General features: G+C 36.4%; 1 protein-coding gene across 1 annotated transcript; it reads left to right on the top strand.

Moving 5' to 3' along the window:
* Positions 1–1,034: 1,034 nt before the first annotated feature.
* On the top strand, positions 1,035–15,915 carry GABRA6 (gamma-aminobutyric acid type A receptor subunit alpha6). Its single transcript, XM_002912519.2, has 9 exons — positions 1,035–1,072; positions 1,267–1,385; positions 1,979–2,046; positions 3,955–4,175; positions 4,261–4,343; positions 4,889–5,032; positions 5,430–5,582; positions 6,855–7,114; positions 15,635–15,915. Exons 1-9 carry the CDS (start codon positions 1,035–1,037, stop codon positions 15,908–15,910), a joined length of 1,362 nt encoding a protein of 453 aa, XP_002912565.1. The 3' UTR covers positions 15,911–15,915.
* Positions 15,916–16,968: the final 1,053 nt, after the last annotated feature.

Below are 16,968 nucleotides of genomic sequence, written 5' to 3'. Positions count from 1 at the left end.
TGCACCAATTCTTTTCTACAAAGATAAGTTCTCCCCCCATCTTTATGAAGTCCTGGTAAATTTTTAGAATAGAAAAAAGAAAAATCAACAAAGATGATATGTCACATAAGAGTATATTGAGAGTATCCATGAAACTTAAAATATAGCTGTTTTCTGCAGCATATCATTTTCAGTATATTTTATTAAAACAGTAAAGGCATCATTTGGAAAAGCTAGTGCTTTGTACCTTTTGTGTTGCGAATGGACCAGTAGGTGTTCTGGGAACTCTGTTCCAGGTACAGATGGCTGTAGGATTCATAAGAGAGTATTTATAGTAAGTGGTAATGAAAATCTGAACTAGTCTTCTAGAACAAAGTGCGTTGTGATATTTGTTCACAGTTCTCACATACCATTTCCCCCTAAAAGTAAATATAAATACTAAAATCAAAATGAACTCTTAAATAGTTGAGTCATTAAAGTTTATTAGGGAAATGTAGATCTGGATAAATAATCTTTGGAAACTTTTTTATCTTCTGATTTTTGAGTTGACAAGAAAAGAAAGAAGCAAGAAGGGAAGAAAAAAAGGATGGTGTTACCAAAAGAAGGGAAAGGGGAAGGGAGGGGAAAAAGTAAGAAAGAAAATGAGGAAGTGAAGGAGAGGGAGAAGGNGCCAAAACTAGCCGTGGATTTCTTCCTTCTAATCTCCCCTGATGCCTTATTCGATTATTGTCACTGTTCTCCAACCAGACACTGTCCCTTCAGACTCTCCTTTCCCAAGTGAGTCCACCAGAAGAGGCTGTGTCCATCAGGATGTAGTCTAAGACCACAAGCCACCTTGTTCCACATGAAAAGGCAGAAGCAAGAACAAGAGAGCAAGGGGCACCGTCAAAGTTTTGCTGGCAATCTCTTCATCTACGGATAACTGGCTGGACGCACAAGGGAAAAGAGATATGAGGGGTCTGGAAGATTACTCTAGTTGATTGGCGGAGGGGGGCTTGTTTAGAGGGAGGAGAAACCAGCAGGAGGGTGAACTGGGCATTGCAGTGCACTACAGGATGGCATCGCCTCTGCCCTGGCTGTACGTTATCTTATGGTGAGTAAGATTTTCTTATTTTTCCTCTTAGTGCAGAGGAAAGCGAAAGCACACACCCGCTGGGTGACTGCTGTACCAAATCATGGAAGAAGCCTGGGTGTTGTGGCATGTATTTGTGGTGGGGTAGATGAGTAGTTTGAACAGCCTATTCTCTCTGAGCCCGGGAGTGAGGATCGTGGACTGTTTACTTACAGGGCAGAAAATACCCTAGGGAAACTTGAAGATGAAGGAAACTTCTACTCCAAAAACATCAGTCGTATCCTGGACAACTTGCTTGAAGGCTATGACAATCGGCTGCGGCCGGGGTTTGGAGGTGAGAGGCAGCATCCTTACTAAAACAAACATCTGTACCCTCCTTCCCCCTTCCCTCTGTTCCAAGACCCAGAGGCTTCATAAGGATAGCAGAGTGGTAAGGTGCAGGGGTACTGGGAGAGGCCACGTGTTCCTACCCAGTCTCTGTCCCTTCCTCTGTTTGTGACCTTCTATGCATGTTATTTCAATCTTCTAAGCCTCAGCTTCTTCAGCTGTAGTGTGGGTATATGAACAGTGCTCGCTTCATAGAGTTGTGTGAGAATAGAATGAGATTCTCTATCTAAACCACTTTTCTAAGCATTTGTCCCCCCAAAAACGATCAAGATGTGTTAGTTATTATTATAATTTTTAGGAGAATGCTAACTTAGTTCTTTTCCATTCCTTTAATTCTCCAAATTGACCAGAAAAATTTCAGAATAATGCAACTGGTATGAGTTTTCAGAGTTGAAAAACCCAAGGGCTCCTGCTACTGAATTCTTTTAGGATGGATTGCAGGTTCTGACCTTGAGAAGGGATTTTGTGGTAGGGTCATTAAGTTCAGTGTCCTTAAAATCACTGGTGATACTTGCTCCCATTCTTCCGGGCTAATTTCAGGTGCTGTCACTGAAGTCAAAACAGACATTTATGTGACCAGTTTTGGGCCCGTGTCAGATGTGGAGATGGTGAGTGAGCTCTGAATGAGGAGGGTAATTTTACTTATTGGGGGGAGGGCAGAGTCCCAGAACTAACACTCTCTTGAGCTTGGGTCCAGAGTCCTAATGCAATATGTGTGCTCATGCTGGGAAGGCATGGTCATTAGAGCAGATTACTGGTTTAATCGCCTTCACATTTCACTAACGGCTCTGCCTGAACACTTTAACCTGAGGGACTTTCTAAGATTATATTCTCTCTTCTGGCCACATATCATGCACCAATTCTTTTCTACAAAGATAAGTTCTCCCCCCATCTTTATGAAGTCCTGGTAAATTTTTAGAATAGAAAAAAGAAAAATCAACAAAGATGATATGTCACATAAGAGTATATTGAGAGTATCCATGAAACTTAAAATATAGCTGTTTTCTGCAGCATATCATTTTCAGTATATTTTATTAAAACAGTAAAGGCATCATTTGGAAAAGCTAGTGCTTTGTACCTTTTGTGTTGCGAATGGACCAGTAGGTGTTCTGGGAACTCTGTTCCAGGTACAGATGGCTGTAGGATTCATAAGAGAGTATTTATAGTAAGTGGTAATGAAAATCTGAACTAGTCTTCTAGAACAAAGTGCGTTGTGATATTTGTTCACAGTTCTCACATACCATTTCCCCCTAAAAGTAAATATAAATACTAAAATCAAAATGAACTCTTAAATAGTTGAGTCATTAAAGTTTATTAGGGAAATGTAGATCTGGATAAATAATCTTTGGAAACTTTTTTATCTTCTGATTTTTGAGTTGACAAGAAAAGAAAGAAGCAAGAAGGGAAGAAAAAAAGGATGGTGTTACCAAAAGAAGGGAAAGGGGAAGGGAGGGGAAAAAGTAAGAAAGAAAATGAGGAAGTGAAGGAGAGGGAGAAGGACTTTAAGAGATAAATGTCTTAAGACTTGAAAGAAAAGAGAGTCAGCATTATCCAGAATCCTCAATTATTTTACTATCATATTTTTCATTGAGTACTGACTCACCCCAAGCGTAAATAATCACAACCATACTAAACTATATTATTGAAGTCTGGGGAATGCTTGGGACTTCATTTTATGTATGTGTCTCATTTTTTAAGTATATTTGTACAGTGGAGATTTGTTATAGCCTGGATCATTATTATATGGATATACTGTGTGTCAAATTATATTTTGAAAATCTAATCACAACTTGTAGTAATGGGTCTTATACAGGAACACATAAAGTAGACAAAGCAATTATTGGCAATATTTTGATATACTTACAAGCTGCTATTTATCATTGACTTTTGCAATGGCTCTCACCATAATTCTTAAGATTTCTAATGTTATTTCATAAAAGCCACAAATTAAAACTCAAAATTTTAATTATGCATACTTAAATGATGCTCTGAGTAATCATAGTAACATTTGCTTTTATATTCTCCAAGAATAATATAAAATGATTGTGATGTGCAGCCAGAGTACACTTATCAAGCAAAGCTTACTTGTCCTTGGAAGTTTGCTAAATGGTACCATGGTGTTTGGAGACACCTTTGAAAGTGAACAAGTTATTGAGGGGAATGGTTAGACTAAGTAATGGTAGGAAGGCCAGCACAAAACCTAGACTGTAAATCTTTTCATATTTTTCTTCTAAATTAATAGAGGGAAATTGATAGGTCAATAAATGGAGAGGTGGATGACTGATAGAAAAGAGGAAGAATGTCGAAGAGGGTCAAGGTGGAGGAGGGAGGTTTGCACAGCACAGAGCTATCTTGAGCTTGAAAAAATAATTTACTGAAATCACAGTTTCTCTGATAGGTTATTATCATAAAATGTTTTATTTCTTACATTTTAGAATTGGGAATATAAGCTAGTGAATAAACTATTCTTAATAAACTCTCTTTCCAGCTTGCATGAATATCTTATTTTCTCTTAGGAATATACAATGGACGTTTTCTTCCGCCAGACTTGGACTGATGAAAGGTTGAAGTTCGGGGGGCCAACTGAGATTTTGAGTTTGAATAACTTGATGGTCAGTAAAATCTGGACACCTGACACTTTTTTCAGGAATGGCAAAAAATCAATTGCGCACAATATGACAACCCCTAATAAACTCTTCAGAATAATGCAGAATGGAACCATTTTATATACCATGAGGTGAGGCTTCCCCAGTCCAGCTTCCTTTAACCCAAATGATTTGTCCATCATACTAACTTGGAACCATTTATTTCAATGTCCCTAGGCTTACCATCAATGCTGACTGTCCCATGAGGCTGGTTAACTTTCCTATGGATGGGCATGCTTGTCCACTCAAGTTTGGGAGTTGTAAGTTACAAAAAACTTCTGAGAATCAAATAATGCACTCAAAATATATAATTATTGGGGCACCTGGGTGGCTCAGCTGGTTAAGCGTTCAACTCTGGATTTCAGCTCAGGTCATGATCTTAGGGTCCTGGGATCGAGCCCCACCTCAGGAGTCCCGGAGCTCAGTGGGGAGTCTACTTGTCTCCCTCTCCCTCTGCTCCTCTCCCCCACCCCTTTCTCTGAAATACATAAATAAGTCTAAATAAATAAATAAAGGCAGCAGTCTTAAAAAAATACATATATATAATTATTTGATTGTAGTTAGAGACCAGAAAGCAAAAGAGAAATATTACTATGATACTCTCAGTGTGATTCCAGGAATATACTTACTTAATCATACCTTCAATCTTGTAAATAGTTGGAGATTTTAGTCACCCAGATTAAAGAAAAACATTAAAGAAAATTTACGTTTATATTTCCTTTTTACATGGACAAAATTTCCTTTGGGGAAAAAAAACACAACTAGTCGGATTCACTGCTATGTTTAATTTGTTTAAAAAATTCAGATGCTTACCCCAAAAGTGAAATCATATATACATGGAAAAAAGGACCACTTTACTCAGTTGAAGTCCCAGAAGAATCTTCAAGTCTCCTCCAGTACGATCTGATTGGACAAACAGTATCTAGTGAGACAATTAAATCTAACACAGGTAAGAATTAGACCAGTTCGTGACTGTAATCCAGCAAGGTGACTCCTGTGCACATTTTCAAAATATCTATTTCTTTCTTTGCATTAGCCATCCTCAGCTACACTGTTTTGAAGTGATGAGTGGCTTTCTTTAAAATTTATTTTGAAACCATGTGCATATAAAGATTTGTGTAACCTTGGAGTAAGTAGTTTTGCATGTATACGACACAAAGAACCCGACCAAAAACTGATGTATCTATCCTGTTTGATCAAATATCTTTGTCATACAGTGAAAAATATGCCTTTACTTGTTTTCTTCCAGCCCATGTTAATTTAAAGATCTGAAAGATTTATTTCCAGCCACATTCTTTCTGCACATTGTCAACAGCAATAATACTGATATACGTGTTTTCCAACAGGTGAATACGTAATAATGACAGTTTATTTCCACTTGCAAAGGAAGATGGGCTACTTCATGATACAGATATACACTCCTTGCATTATGACGGTCATTCTTTCCCAGGTGTCTTTCTGGATTAATAAGGAGTCTGTCCCGGCCAGAACTGTCTTTGGTATGCTTCACTCTTTGGCTATATTTCCACTCATCCTCCAGCTCTTATTGCTTGCACATGTTCAGGGAATATTCACACTAGTGAAGTTTTTCAATCCACAAAGGAAATAGACTCCTACCTCATTTAGGCATATGTATGATATTAAATGATCCTTACATTATCCCAAGCTGTGTGGTGAATCCACAAAAAAATTTGTCTTGGTAAGAGTTCTGGCTGGATTCCTATGACTTTCATGTGCCCTATTTAGGAGTTTTTTTCTTTCTTTTTTTAAATCTCAGTTTGCTTTTTCATAACTAAGGAAAAGCAGAAAACTAAAAACTGTCATGTAAATCCATGAAAAGAAAGGCTAAGATACTGAAAACTAATATACAAATTATACCTAATATATAAATGATATCTTGCTTTTATTAGGTTGAACCATAAAAAACTGCCATTTTTCTAGATCTAAAAGTAGTTAAATATGAACAATTTCCCATGGTTCAACCTAAATATTGAGTTCCATTTATGATACGTAGAATCATTACTAGTTTTGAGAAAAAGAGCTGTAATGGAAAATATCATCAAGAACAAAATCCAATTATTTCTGAGTTTTCATGATTATACATTTAAAGAGGTTCATAGGGAAGACCTGAGTTGAACTGAAATCTCAGATGAATTTTGACTTTTTAATTTACTATATTAAAATAGATATCATTCTGCAAATTATAATAGAATATCTACATAATGATGTTGACCATCTTCAAATTACATATATTCCCTAACTATTACACAAGATATAAAACTGCTGGTGACTTGAGTGAGGAAATTATTGTCTCATGAGTAAATATTTTACCTTAAAACCAAGCTAGAATTTTTTATAAATTTGAGAGACCTAATTTTATGTTTACTATTCATACCAAATAGACTTCTTAAATATTTGGTAGGTAGTATCAGCTCTTCAAATTGACCAAGAATTCAAGGTTTTAGTACTTAGGTGATAATTTGCTGTAAATTTCCTTAAGAAGTAAACACTTAGAGTTGAGTTAAACTTTACAATAATTAAACTAAATCAAATCAAAAATCTTTTTTGAGCAACTATGGTGTATATGGCACCATCCTAGGTACTGCAACTGACAAAAATGGTAATACCTATGATAATAATTGTGAACAATTATAAAACAAGAACAGAAATTACATTTGCAGAGTGTTTACCCCCCGGCACATTCTCATTTGATGTTGTTGTTATTGGATTCCAAGTGCTAATACTGCATTTCTTATTCCTTTTCACTTTAGGGATCACCACTGTTTTAACCATGACCACATTAAGCATCAGTGCCCGGCACTCCTTGCCGAAAGTCTCATATGCAACCGCCATGGATTGGTTCATAGCTGTTTGCTTTGCTTTCGTCTTCTCAGCTCTTATTGAGTTTGCGGCTGTCAACTACTTTACCAATCTTCAGACACAGAAGGCCAAACGGAGGGCACAGATTGCAGCCTCACCCCCAGTGACAATATCAAAAGCGAGCGAACCGTTGGAAGCCGGGATTGTTTTGGTAATTGTTTACTTTTCTAATATTACCCTTCAATATAGGAAAAGGCAGGCGACAGTGATCACACACAACTAAGTAGTCCAAAAGTACTATTAGTTGAGCACAAGTTACATACTTCTGATTCCAAGGCCAACTTCTTTTCCAACTTCATAGCAAAAAAACAAGCAACAATTCTTCATTTATCTTTGCTCTAAACTTTCGGCATTCTTCTTTTATCATCCTCACTGGTACTAGCAGATTCCAAGCTCTCAGAGGAGATGAGAACATTCTTCTCAGCCTTTAGATGTTTCCTTTGAACAGGTTTACTTATACCAACTAGGGAGAAAAAAGTGAAAAAAAAAAGTTCCTAATGAGGCTTCAGAGTCTGAGGGAAATAAACAGGGACTCCTATAGAATGGACAATTTTTGTTAGAAATCTGCTTGCTACTTTATTCCATGAAGGCAAGATGTGAATATTAGGTTTTTCAAATGCTGAGTCATAAGCAAGGTTTTTGATTTTCATGAAAACATTCCCATGTTCACACTTGTATATTAAATATATGTATCTAAATGTGTTTTTATTCAAAGACTTATAATCAGTGATAAATACCTATAAAATTCAGTTTAGATTTGCCGTGGCTAAGTTCTGGTTCTCAGAGGTTTTTTTGGAAAAGAAACAAATGATGGCATTAATAATTCAAGGGTCATAAATGTGCCCCCAAATTTCAATTTCACATATGAGTAAATTTTCACAACAGTTCAGCTGCACACACTTCTTTAATGGATTATAGAATTGATTGACAAATATACATTTTTATGTCAATGCAAATTCCAAAAAGTAGTTGCTGTAAAGAAGAAAATTTTGCTATGTAAAATCAAGTACTGCTGACATTTTGAACTAAAAATGTCTTTATAATCAATTCTTGTGAACATGTCCAAATAACAGAACCACATGCAGTTCAGCTAATCCCTGGTTAACGTTAATGATAAAAATTACAAAGCTATGTGTGTTTTATTCTCAAATACTCAAGTATTTATTGGGTAAAAAGATGATAGTTTCTTATCAAAACTTCTCTTTTGATATACTAAGAAACTTGTTTGAGAATCTATATTTTCTCCAAGGAATAGGATAAGGCCATTCCCATAAGTGGAAGTATATAATTTAAGATTTTTTTCCTTAAATTAGTTCTCAAAAAAAAAAAAAAAGTTTGCCATCCAGTGATCCAGACTACTTACCTCTGCTTACAAATCAAAAACAGTGTCTCGGAGAGGCGAAACATTAGTTACTAGCTGGTAGAAAAACTAGGAATTGATTGCAGAAGTCCCATACACACAGATTTACAGAGGCAGAGACAATCCCCTCCCCAACAATTTCTCGAAGGCTGATATTTAAAGAGTGCACACCACAAGATAAAACATTTTCAGAATGTGAGGTCATTCCCAAAATTTTTCCCTTGGCCTAATGATGTTTTCTGTATCCCTGTGCATTTTGAAAGGCCACAAAAATATAAATTTTATAGCAAAAGGATGCTAGTCCGAAAACTCAATCCAAAACACTTGAACATAATTTTTTTTCAGAAAATATTTTTGAGAATTAGTTTATGTTTGTAAAAATAAGTAATTACGTTATAAGCCATCTGTATTTATATAGGCATATAATCAACATATTGCCCAATGGTCACGTATCTTAACATATATCTATAAGTGAAGAATTCATACTTATCAGAATATGATACTCAGTTTAACAGTTTCCTTCCAGAAATGCAGTAAAAACAAAAAGAGAAATTCATGAGAAACTAGTTAAAAAAATAAGTCCAATGATTTTGAATATGTTCATTGATCTGATATTGAGATAAAAAGAAAGACCAACTTCTTTACTTCAGCTCTTTTGAAGTATGTATTACTGACAGAAATATGATTTCAAATCCTTGGAGAAAGAATAGAGAGTTAGCATTCTCTTTGTCTATTATTTTAAAGATATAATTTATTAATAAGATGGAATTTAAGATCTCAGGTCTTCATATAAGCTATCTTCTACAATTCTAAAATAGTAACATATAACGAGCAGGTCCTTTGGGAAGCTGGATAAAAAAAATGCATTTAAATCATCTCAAAGTATTTTTTTCTTTCAAGTTGACCCTTTTTCTTAAGAAAAATTGTATTTCTAAACCTGGCTTCACTTAAAACATTTTAAGGCAATGAAAAGCAGCATTTTGTTTCTGAAAGGGTAAGTTAAAGCGTAAAAATAAAAACCAAAATAAGCAAACCTAACAATACAAACCTTGTAGGTATCAAAAATAAATATAGATGATTACATAGAACATTTACATTTTATTTATTCATGTCAAACCTTGGCAATTTACCTTTTATAATGTAGAGGAACAAACATAAATTACACATTTCAATTTATACAACACAATGGTATATTATGATTGTTAGGCCATTTTTTCTTTCAAATACCATGACATTTAAAAACACTTATTCAGTTGTAATCAAAATAACGTTATTTGAGTAAGTTGGACATTGAAATAGCAAACCAATGTGGAGAGGTTGAAATAAAATTAAGTGCATGAGATGTTTCGTATGATTCTAAGTTGTATTTTAATGTCCTCATTGCTTTTCACAAGAAACTACTTAAAATGAATATGGGAAAAAGTTTATCACTTTGATTTTGACCTTGAAATTTAATATAATAATGACGAAGAAATTCAGACTTTTAAATCTAGTACTCAAACTTGAAGAGACATCTAAAACTAAATCCTCAGAAGTCCTTGGTAGACTAATGATCTTTTTGGTTTTAAGGCATTTGGAACTAGATACTATCTTGTTTTGTTTTTTTAGATTTTGAGAAGAAATTATCCACAGCTTCTTTCCTGCTTATAAAGTACCTTTCTTTATTGTTTTTATCTGGTATGCTATCTTGGCATTAGAGAGTTATTCTTATCTTCATGTTTCATAAATTATTATGTGTCTGGGGTATACTTACTCTGTGTGTAAGACCCAATTTGGACCTCAGTCACTTTTTGGATGTTTTGCTAATTCCTTATTATTTTAAGGGTCTAAGCCTTCATTACTATGTTCCTAAGAATGAATTCCCCCCACCCATCGACACATCCAATGTGGCTTTTCTTTTTCACAGGAGGTGTCATGTTCTTGGTAAATTATCTACAAACAAAATTGGCCAAAATTTCATTAGTCAGGACAATAATTATATTTATACTGATTACATTATTTATCCATTAATTTTTTTTCCCTTTCATCTGGCACCCATTTATTGAGTACCTATGTCTTCATTGAATTACACTACAAGTACTTGTTAAATGCTCTTATGATCCATGTCCCTTGTAAAATGCTGGGGGATTCATTAGTGAGTGACATCAGTATGGCCTCTTCCCTCACAAGCTTCTTGCTGAACAGGAAGAAAGACAAACCAATGAGCCATAACAATACATTGTGATAAAGGCTGTGGTTAGAGACGTACAAGGGCTAAAGAAGAGCCATGCAAGAATACCTAACACAGGCTGGAGGGATCACCATCCTGTAGGAAGTGTTGCCTCAGCTGAAAACAAAAAGATGAGCCTTGTCCTGTTCCAGAAACACTAAGTCAGTTGCTAGCAACTCGGGAATAGAGAGGGAAATAACACATATCCTTCCTATATTTTCTTCAAAGTTGGGATGATCTGCTGGTCGTCACCATGTTGCCTTCCGCCTATGTAGAGAGATATGAAGCATAGAACACTGAAAGATTTACCTCCCGTGTTCCAAATATTGCCAAGATTTCTTTGTATACTATCATCACTCTGTAGAACTAAGGGTTGAATTAAGCCCAGCAGTGACTCTGAGTCCCTTCACCATGGTTATCCTATTTCATAACTTAGAGAGGGTAGGGTGGATTAGATGAAGGGTGTAGGTGGTTAGTTCTTTCCCCATACCTTCTATCAAATCCCCATCCAATATTCCCTTCTTTACCCTCCAAACATTCCAATATGGTTTCCAGACATGTACCTACGACCACTGACCCACCAGATTGCTGCTTCTTTGTAGAAATTCTGGAATCGTCTCTGTCCCAATTCTATCAGCTATTACTTAGATGCAAGAAAATTTGATTTAAAATTCTTATTTCCTCCACAATAATTAATACAATAGTTTTAAAAAAATATCAAGTACCAAATGTTTTCAAATTTCTCTTATATTTGGTGCCCCTGTTTGCTGGTTCTAAAAACAGATGCTTTGTTTGTCCCCTGGGTAATGCAGCCCTGGTTAGAATATCTCTCTTGATAGTTAACCCATTGCCCCCTCCTCTTTAACATATTAGACTCACTAAATGTTGTATCAAAATTGCTTTAAGTACTTTCCAAATGTCTTATCTTTACATCAAATAATTGATTGTCATAAAGTCCAGTTTGACTCAAAGTACCTTTGCAATATGGCCTTACTTAAAACAAAGCAATGCTCTATAAATACCCAAAGCAGGATGGCATTCAGCAGCAGGGGAGCCCTGGAAAAATTCAAAACCACAGGTGTTCCACTCAAAACAGTGACAGCCCCAAGCTGAGCCCTCATCTGGACTCTGACAAAAACCTATTTTACCATCAGCTGAAGCTGCTGGGCTTACAATAGAACAGGCGGGGTCTGATGCAAACCTGTATCTTGAATGGCTTGCAAAATTGGCTTTCTTTTCACTTCAGAAATTCAATGTGATTCTTCTAAATTGGAGTCCAGTTTCTTGTACTGCCAATTCCCAATTATGCAAGAGCTGATGATTCAGCAAGTGGGTAGGCCAGGCCCCTTGCACTTCCTTGAGCATAGCGTATTTGCTGCCTGCTAGAAACGCCCCCAATTGCTGCTGGACAGTGAGACAGCTGTAGCTCTAAGCCAGGGACACTCAGTGGCAGGTGACTTTTCTCCACAGAGAATATTTGGCAATGTCTGGAGGTATTTCTGGTTGTCACACTTTGGGGAGGGAGATGCTACAGGCATCTTGGGGATAGAAGTAGTTCCCAGGGAGGCTGCTCAACATCCTGTGGTGTCCAGGACAATCTTTCCCAACAAAGGGGTATCCTACCCAAAATGCCAATCATTCTGTGTTTGAGAAGCCACGCCCTGAACCTTAAAGCCAATGGGAAGAAACCATAATACTTATTAAGAGTGTGATCTTCAGCATCTGAGAGTGATTACATTCAGGCACTGCCAGTTACTGTGTGAGCTTCCTGCTAAAGACTTCATTTGCTCATCTCTAAAATGAAAATAATAATATTACAGTATAGTTTTTTTTTTCTAGGAATAGGCAAAATAATGTGTGCAAAGTGTTCTGTGGTGCTTGTCAATTGTAAGCGTTTAGATATGGTACTTGTAATATGAAACAATACACTAAAATATAATGTAAAATAATCACAAAACTTTCTCTAAGAAATCCTGGAAATATTTAGATTTTCATTCATTTGTTGGTTCAGCATATGCTTATTAAGCACATACTATGTTCTGTGCACTGACTAGGCACGTGGAATGCTTATACTTGAGAATAATATGCCCTCTACCAATAAGGAGATTTCATGTCAGGAAAGGAGATGAGGCACAACAGAAATAATATTTACAAGGAAGAACGTGATAATAGCTGAAGAAATTATAACAGCTAAGTAGACAGTAAAGTGTTCTCTTTATAGTATATCTATGATATATATTATATATATCTAATATTTATCCATCTATCTTATCTGTAAATATATACCTTACATTTTCTTTCTCAAATTCTTAAAGAAGAGAAAAACTTACAGAGAAAGTAATATTGTCCTTAGCTTTAAAGATGGGAACTTCATATAGCAAGTAAGTAGTATATGTGGAACTGTAATCGAGGGCTTTCTGACTCTCTTGTCCTCTTAACTCTTAAGCAACCCTTCATAAAGATTGTTTGGAGAAGTAGATGAGGAAAGGGGTAATCCTGTTGTAGGGGATCTTTCATTCCAGGTTAATGCCATTAAATTTTTCATGGTGCTTTGAGTGATGTTGCTTAACTCTGGACAAGGGTCATTTGGTAATTCTTATTAAGTCACGTGTGACATTGTGACAATGCCAAAAGATTGACAATTAACTCCCCCCCCCAGCTCTAATGAGGGGGGGATAAAACAATGCCTTACATCTTTATGGTAGATTATATTTTATAATCACTTTTTTGACTCAATGAACTTTTTCGTGTCTGCCCTCTTTCTCCTTAAAAAAAGAAATAAACACAGGCACTGCATGCTATTAAAAATCAAGATGAGATTAGGGGCGCCTGGGTGGCGCAGCCGTTAAGCGTCTGCCTTCAGCTCAGGGCGTGATCCTGGCGTTCTGGGATCGAGCCCCACATCAGGCTCCTCCGCTGGGAGCCTGCTTCTTCCTCTCCCACTCACCCTGCTTGTCTTCCCTCTCTTTCTGGCTGTCTCTGTCAAATAAATAAATAAAATCTTTAAAAAAAAAATCAAGATGAGTTTAGAAAAAGTATCTGCTCTAAAGGCTTGCCCTCATTTTACTCCATCATGATCCTTAGAAATTTTATTAGAGTAAAATATTTTAATAATCTATGTATCTGGGAGGAGGATAACTCTTTTTAGAAAATGAAACAGTAACACATTTTGTTCTTTCAGGTGGAGAGTATTTCAGTAACATAGTTAATGGCTGAAAATTCAAATTAGAGTCTGAGATACATGACAGAAACCAAAGAAGGTGTTATGTTTATTCTCTGAGACAGGCAGCATGCACTGAGACCAAAATACCACTACTGTGGTCCTATCCACACACTGACTGGTGACCCTGGGCACAGTAGTCTTTAGCTGTCACATGTTTTTAGTAGAAAGTGTCACTTATTTCCTAAGATCAGCAGACTGAGCCCTCTACTATTTTAAATTATCTTCTACCACCAAGACCTGTGATTTATTTAATTATGTCAAGAGTCCCTAGCACAATACTGGGCCAACACATAACAAATAAAGATATTCTTTCCTTGCAACTCACCAGGGTCATGAGAAATCAGACTTGACTACAGAGACTCATTTTTGCTTTTGGTGAAGAGAGAGATTTTCCCATGGCCTCTAAATGCACACTGGGCTTGAACTCTCAATGATGACGATTATTACTTAGATATTCAGTGTATTCCATGACAAATCAAACAGCAAAATTCAAAAGGGGAATATAGAGAGAAGAGGTTCTTGGAATTGTTGTTTCTCGCACTCCAAATGTCACCACATCAGCAGGTCATTCTGGTCCTGTGGCTCAACCGGCACAGGGGAGGTGGCTGCCTCATCCTATTGCTGCGGGGTTGCTGGCTAAAGCCACGGGAGTCTGCCCACGTGAGTAACATGCCCTGCCAGGCATCAAAGTGGTGATTTTGCTGCCAGGGAGAAAACAAAGCAGTTTTACAAGAGCAGAGATAATGTACAGCAAGTGTTTGAAGGCAGAGACCCAGCAAGGACAACCTGGTCACAGGAGAGTGACTATTACAGGATATAGACAAGAAAAGATGCAAATCAGAACAAAGTCCTCTAGTCTCCAACATTATGAAAGGAGTCTAAAGCAAACAGAATTGGAGTCTCTGAACTAGACCCAATACTTTAGAGTGAAGACAAGAAAATGTGGGGATGATGAAACAAGCATGGAAATTGACCAGTATAGTTTATTACTAGCTGTGTGACTATGGGCAAGACATTTCCAGCTCCACTCTCTGGCCTTAGTCTTTTCACCTAACAATTAATGTGCTAAATATCCCTTTCAGGACTAAAAATGGTTGTCTTATGATTTCTAATGATAAAAAAAGAACATACAACAATTCTGAGGTCAGTAAATGAATCATTTTTTTGGTGACTTAGGGAGACAAGACAAGTGGAGAAGTTCTGAATGGGAAGCAGAAAGCTCTCAATATAGAACTTCTGGACTTAAGAGGCAGTTCAAGGGATGAACAGTCATCCCACTCAGTTTAAGGGTATTTGTACTTTGTCACTGGCTTTCCACATACATGAGCACCTTAATATTTTTTGTTGCTGTTATCTCAGCATGGTTCAAATTTATGAATGTGTAAAGATGAGGATGTAGTCTAGAAGAATGATATCAACTAACTGAACTGCTATGTTTTCTTGTATTAACTAATTGTCCATATATTCCAAATTGAAATCCCCTCTCATTTCCCACATTCATTGCCCTATAGGCTTATGCATAACCAGGGAGGAGAAGGGGATGGATAAGCCTTTACAACCTGGTTCATCTCTCACTAATGGCCCAATGGTCAACACAGTTTCTGGGATGTGGAATATGCTTGGCATCAATTGCTGATATATGAGATTATAGGATGTTGGATGACAGCAAATCATTTTTTTAAATTTGTTTTATCATTTTCTTGGAAAAGTAGCACCATCAAATACTATTAAGAATTTGCTAATATTAAAAAAGGAATTTGCTAATATTTTATCTTACATAGTAAGTAGTCAATAAATATCTGTCCATGGTGAAAATGTGAATAACTAAGTGATCTCTAGTCTTTTACCTAGGCTGAATAGTTATGTCTTTTCCCTACAGCATCCTGATTCCAAGTATCATCTGAAGAAAAGAATCACCTCTCTGACTTTGCCAATAGTTCCATCCCCTGAGGCCAGCAAAGTCCTCACTAGAGCTCCTATCTTACAATCAACACCTGTCACACCCCCACCACTCTCTCCAGCCTTTGGAGGCACCAGTAAAATAGATCAGTATTCTCGGATTCTCTTCCCAGTTGCATTTGCAGGATTTAACCTTGTATACTGGGTAGTTTACCTTTCCAAAGACACGATGGAAGTGAGCAGCAGTGTTGAATAGCTTGCAGCCGGGACAATTTGTATTCTGTAAGTTCTCATTTCCTGATTCTTTTAAATAGCAGTAAGACTTGTATAGATGCTTTTCTGAACACTGAAAATCTGTAACACATAGCTTTGAGTAAGCACATATGGGCCAAAAAGCACCAATGTTACTTCTCAAAACCAGAAGTTGAAGGTTGTTGAAAAATTTAACTTTTCTGTATGTTAGAGACAAAATTTGTAAGAGAATAAGATGTTCTCAAGACGAATTTGCCAATCTTTGTCCTTCATTGTTCAATATTTTAATTGTCACTGTGAATAGCATTAACCACAAGGAGATAAAAATAAGAAATGCTGACATTTCCAAAGGTTGCCTTAAAATATGTTTATTTTGGCTTAGTTGACAAAGAGAGCAAAATATAAACAGTCTAAATATTTATCCATAGGTTAATACCAGCATGTTGGAGGCCTTTATGCTAGTAAAATGGTTTTCAGTGTCATTGTTAAGCCTGTGTTGAGCTTAGCCATTTTTCTTAACCTTGCTGTGCTATTTTACCTCAATAAATAAATAAATAGAGTATGCATATGTACATAGCTTTAGTTGACTGCAGTACAGTGCTGTTTTATCTCAGTAAGCTTTCCTTTCAAAATAATTTGCTCACCATAATTCCATGAAATTGTAGAAAAAATTGAAACTATAATGAAGCCTTGTTATATTATGACTGTGGGTATATCCCATGTTTTCTACCTTTCAATGTATATCACTAAATAAAACAACAATGAACATGGTTCTCCGGATCTCTTTAATAAAGCTAGGGAGAAGACTTTTCTTAAGTATAAAGAAATGAAGAGACTACCTCTACTCAATGTTAGTGTCCCTGGTGATTCTGACCAGTAGAAGGTATAGGACAGGCAGGCTCAGTCACCTCAATCTAAACAGAGTGCAGTTTGTATTCAGAGTCAATCTTTCATCTCCTTTCTGCTCACTCAACACACTTTCAGTTATAAGATGAATACAGTCTGAGTATCTAATATATAACATTGTAACTAAATATAACACTGTATAATTGAAATTTGGTA

Source organism: Ailuropoda melanoleuca, chromosome 3, assembly GCF_002007445.2.
Source record: "Ailuropoda melanoleuca isolate Jingjing chromosome 3, ASM200744v2, whole genome shotgun sequence".
In the NCBI taxonomy this organism is placed as follows: domain Eukaryota; kingdom Metazoa; phylum Chordata; class Mammalia; order Carnivora; family Ursidae; genus Ailuropoda; species Ailuropoda melanoleuca.
The sequence above is the reverse complement of the archived record's forward strand: the minus strand, read 5'-3'. Positions and strand labels throughout refer to the sequence as shown.

Bases quoted from the DNA above. Each gene is read 5' to 3' on its own strand.
- GABRA6 (XM_002912519.2), top strand. From the start codon at position 1,035: ATGGCATCGCCTCTGCCCTGGCTGTACGTTATCTTATG. The intron at 1,073-1,266 runs GTGAGTAAGATT...GTTTACTTACAG, and splicing joins TGGCTGTACGTTATCTTATG to GGCAGAAAATACCCTAGGGA. The intron at 7,115-15,634 runs GTAATTGTTTAC...TTTTCCCTACAG, and splicing joins TGGAAGCCGGGATTGTTTTG to CATCCTGATTCCAAGTATCA.